At 37.6% G+C, this 4511-nt stretch overlaps 1 protein-coding gene across 2 annotated transcripts in view; it reads left to right on the forward strand.

Annotated features, from left to right (window-relative positions):
- The window catches only part of LOC107708347 (sarcoplasmic/endoplasmic reticulum calcium ATPase 2-like), a 39446-nt gene extending 34935 nt beyond the window's left edge, over positions 1 to 4511 (forward strand). Inside the window, exons 16-21 of one of the 2 annotated variants that reach the window (XM_016512539.1) lie at positions 974 to 1176; positions 1303 to 1388; positions 1487 to 1620; positions 2820 to 2937; positions 3190 to 3473; positions 3524 to 4511. In XM_016512539.1, coding sequence (XP_016368025.1) covers positions 974 to 1176; positions 1303 to 1388; positions 1487 to 1620; positions 2820 to 2937; positions 3190 to 3459 — 811 coding nt within the window. In that variant the 3' untranslated portion in view covers positions 3460 to 3473; positions 3524 to 4511. Of the gene's footprint in view, positions 1 to 973; positions 1177 to 1302; positions 1389 to 1486; positions 1621 to 2819; positions 2938 to 3189 lie in introns of both variants that reach the window. The other variant, XM_016512540.1, reaches the window with a different exon arrangement.

A 4511-nucleotide genomic window follows, 5' to 3' on the forward strand; every position in this document is an offset into this window, starting at 1 on the left:
GGCGTGTTAGAATGAGCCGTTTTAGGGGGGCGTGGCAGAGTCTTAACTTTGATAAAGAATATCTCTTTGGTTTTGAGACTTTAGTCTTTGCAACTTCAGGGATCTTATCTATGCACAATCAGCTTGTAACACTCCAAAGAGAAAGGCAAACTTGAAATCGCATCATATGACCCCTTTAAGATTTTAATAGATGTTTTTGAAAGGAGCTTCTTATGCACACCAAGGCTGCATTAATTTTATTTTAAATACAGTCCAACTGTAATGTTGTGAAATATTAAAATACTTCATGACTGTTTCTATATTAATATATTTTAAAATGTATGTGAATTTTCAGCAGCCATTACTCCAGTCTTCAGTCTTTCAGAAATTATTCTAATATGCTCATTTGTGACCCTGGACCACAAAACCAGTCTAAAGTTGCACGGGTATATTTGTAGCAATAACCAAAAATACATTGTATGGAGAAAACGTATTTATTCAGCTTATATATAAATCTAAATTTTGAAAAATTGACACTTATGACTGGTTTTGTGGTCCAGGGTCACATTTTATGCTCAAGAAATAGACAAAATAGAACATTTTAATAGAAAGTTAAAAAGGACAGCATTTATATTATTTTTTTTTTTACATTATAAATGTCTTTACTGTCACTTGTGATCACTTGAATCATGAATGGTAGTGTTTAAACAGGGTTTTCAAAGAGAAGGCCCTGGGAGTTACATACCAGAGTGGTTATTATACAAAATGTTTGTTATATTATGTTCTTCACTAAATTGTTTAATCAAGGTTTATGAATCTTCCTATATGTGCCAGAATGGCACAATTTAGTCTCCATCCTAAAAGTGATACTATATAAATGGCAGCACAGTGAAATTTATTCCTTGAGCAAACTCGGATCGCTGCCAAGGTCTTTTTGACATTGTTCCAGTTGTTATCTAATCGCATAACTCACAATGTGTATTCTCTCTGGCAGTATTTTCTTAACGGCGGCTCTGGGCTTCCCCGAGGCTCTGATTCCAGTTCAGCTTCTGTGGGTGAATCTGGTGACCGACGGTCTGCCTGCGACTGCACTGGGCTTCAACCCACCCGACCTGGACATCATGAGCAAACCCCCTCGCAATGCCAGAGAACCCCTCATCTCTGGATGGCTCTTCTTCAGATACCTAACCATTGGCTGTGAGTGCATCACATTTATTTATTTATTTATTGTTTTTACATTTGTAACTTTTAGTTTTTACTTCTTTTTTTTTTTGGGCTAAAGAAAGCTAGATTTGACACATTGTTCTCCATGTCACCCTATAGGTTATGTGGGTGCTGCTACTGTAGGTGCTGCTGCGTGGTGGTTCATTGCTGCTGAAGATGGGCCCAGAGTCACCATCTATCAACTGGTTAGAAACTCCCCTTACATTTCAATAAAAAAAAATTTCTCAAACAAATGCATTCTAATGTTTAAATTTGCCCCTGTCATTTTTTTGTATCCCCACAGAGTCACTTCCTTCAGTGTGCACCAGACAACCCTGAGTTTGAGGGTCTGAAGTGTGACGTGTTCGAGTCTCCCTATCCCATGACCATGGCGCTGTCTGTACTAGTCACCATTGAGATGTGCAACGCCCTTAACAGGTCAGTATCGGAAGTGCGCTGCAATAAAGGAACAGCTTATCCCTGAAAATGCCCCAATTGACCCTTCGCAAAAACCTGCCCTCCTTAGTTACTGTTTCTATGTCCGACAAGCCATGCCTCTCTCACATTACACACCATGTTCTCACGCAGTAAAAAATACATCACGGAGCAAAGAGGAAACTGAAAACACGCCAACAGACAAGACAGAGCAGGATACTTCTTGTATGAAACAAGCGCTTCTTTTGTTTTTGTTTTTTAAGAAATTCAAACAAAAATACCGTTTTGTGGCTCTTTAATGTGTCGTGACAGATCGCTGTATTGCCTCAGTTCTAGCGGCACATGTGAACTGATCGTCTTTTCATATTTACTTAAAGCACAAAATAAACATCATAACGTATTTTATTTAAACCGTGGAAAGACGTCAGTACACACAATTTAAGTTTAAGTCCACTGAAGTTAATCTACTCTCCTGTCTGATTTGTTTGTCAGGCAAGATGGCGGATTCGGCGTTATGATTGGCCAGATCGTCTGTCAATCAAGCTTTTTGCGAACGGTCAATTAAGTTCCTATTTACATCCTATTTTCATCCGATCACAAAGAACGAGACAATGCTGTATACACCTGGGAGTAACTTTTTTGTAACTGTGTAAACTGTGTAAATGTGGTCAGATTTTAAAGGGAGTTTTTTGATTTTGTGACTGCATAAATTACTTGCATCTTTTTTCCATTAACAATTTTGATAAAGCATTTTATTAAATTCAGTTAAATTTAGTTCGTTATTTGTATAGCGCTTTTCACAATACATTGTCTTAAAACAGCTTTACAGAAAATGCTTTTTTCAATGGCACAATTGGGAAGTATTCTGTTATCAGAAACATGAGTGTATCAAATAATTTAATAAAGGATAAATTAGGGATAATATTAGACAGTTTTGTAAAAAAAAAAAATCTACTTTTTATTTGATCAAAAGTGACAAAGAAATTTTTGTTACAAATGCTATTTTTTGATGAGGGACAATACATTTAAACCCCATTTACACTATCAGCTGAAATGGATTTTAATACCAGGTGTTACCAGCATAAGTGGTTGATTGTGTATGGAGATAGAATTGTTGCTTAATTCCAAATAAATAGATTATGATCGTGTAAATATTCAGTCTCTTAAATTCACAATGTTATCTTGTTGATGTCCTGTCATAGTGTTTCTGAGAACCAATCTCTGCTTCGCATGCCCCCCTGGGAGAATGTGTGGCTGCTTGGAGCCATCTGCCTCTCCATGTCCCTCCACTTCCTTATCCTTTATGTGGAGCCCCTGCCGGTAAGATCAGTTTTGATCAATAAGATGATCAGTTTCAGTGTATTGGTTCTTTTACTCTCTTTTTTTGCAGTCTTTGTAGAATTGAATGAATTCCAATTTTTAACAGTTCTAAGTGAATTTATGTATTTTTAACAGTTCTAAGTGAATTTATGTATTTGTATTGTTTTGTGATCAAACTGTTCTGAGTTTAGTAAATTGTCCATTTATTATTTACTCTGTATAATAGTTCAAATGACTCCGTTTTCTCTACAGATGATCTTCCAGATCACCCCACTGAACGTGACCCAGTGGCTTACAGTTTTGAAGATTTCCCTGCCTGTCATCTTGCTGGACGAAGTGCTCAAGTTTGTGGCTAGAAACTACCTGGACAAGCCCAAAGATCTGGACAGTCCCAAGGGCAAGGCCTGCTTGCTCAGCACCTGCGCGGAGGGCATTTCCTGGCCTTTCGTGGCTTTCTCACTCCCCCTGGTGCTGTGGATCTACAGCACTGACACTAACTTGGCCAAAATGTTCTGGTCTTGACTGAAATGTGCACAGATGTGTGTAGATAGTGTGTACGTGTGTCTGTGTGTGTGGTTGTGCGTTTAAAGTGTGCCTCCGCAACAGAGAATGTGTACGAGAAGGACAGGACTAACTCAAAAATAACCGTGATATAGAAATATAACCTTTTTTTTTAACATGTCCAGTGGGGATTGAGGAGACCATACAGACCTGAAGTCTTCAAGTATAGTGACCATTGATTTCTTTTTGTTATTGCATTTTTAATCATTTGTTTAATGTCTTATTTCAAACCAGTATCAATTATGATGATATCCAATTTGGTTTGGCCCCAAATTATGTTTAAATGGCTGAATGGGAAAAAAAAAGTGCTTGTGTACAGACATTTAACACTATTTTATGCAATTGTTTATTTGTTCAGTTTGCTAACAGAGAGCAGAGTGGGTAGGGTAGAAAGAGAGAGTGAGAGAACAAGACAGAACTGTTTACTAATGTTTACCTTTGTGTCTTTGGCGTGAACATCGCTCAGAGCCAATGGACTAGCATGGTGTTTCAAAGCAGCATGGGAAAGAGAGTGCTGGACTGAATGTTTGAATGCTTCACAGTCAAATCCTCAGATGAAAGCTGCATGTTCTGTATTTTGCATGCATTTTATGTGGTTTTTCACTTATGATTTGTACCTGTATGTCTTTCCCCATGTGTAATAACTTCCATTTTTATGGGTATATATTTTGTTTCCACTATTACCTGACACTTTTGATTAGTAAAGCCAGTTTTTCTGCACTAGGCAGAGTACAGCTACCTCAGGACTGTCAGATTAGACTCTCTCTGGTTGCTTCTCCCCACTTAGCTTTACACCGCTTGTACACATTAATGCATGAGGTTTGCCTCTATTTGATGATAAACCGAATTTAGATTCTTTTTGCCCTAACTAATCTGTTTTAAGTTTTGTTTGTTTGTTTGTTTGTTTGTTTTCACTGTATTTTATAATTGATTGAACTTGCATTAACTTAATTTGGGGGTTTTGTTTTGGGGAGGGGTGGGTGGACAAAAGAAGTAAATGTTACCGTTTAGTG

This window comes from Sinocyclocheilus rhinocerous, unplaced genomic scaffold (genome assembly GCF_001515625.1).
Source record: "Sinocyclocheilus rhinocerous isolate Xijiao unplaced genomic scaffold, SAMN03320098_v1.1 scaffold1136, whole genome shotgun sequence".
NCBI lineage: Eukaryota > Metazoa > Chordata > Actinopteri > Cypriniformes > Cyprinidae > Sinocyclocheilus > Sinocyclocheilus rhinocerous.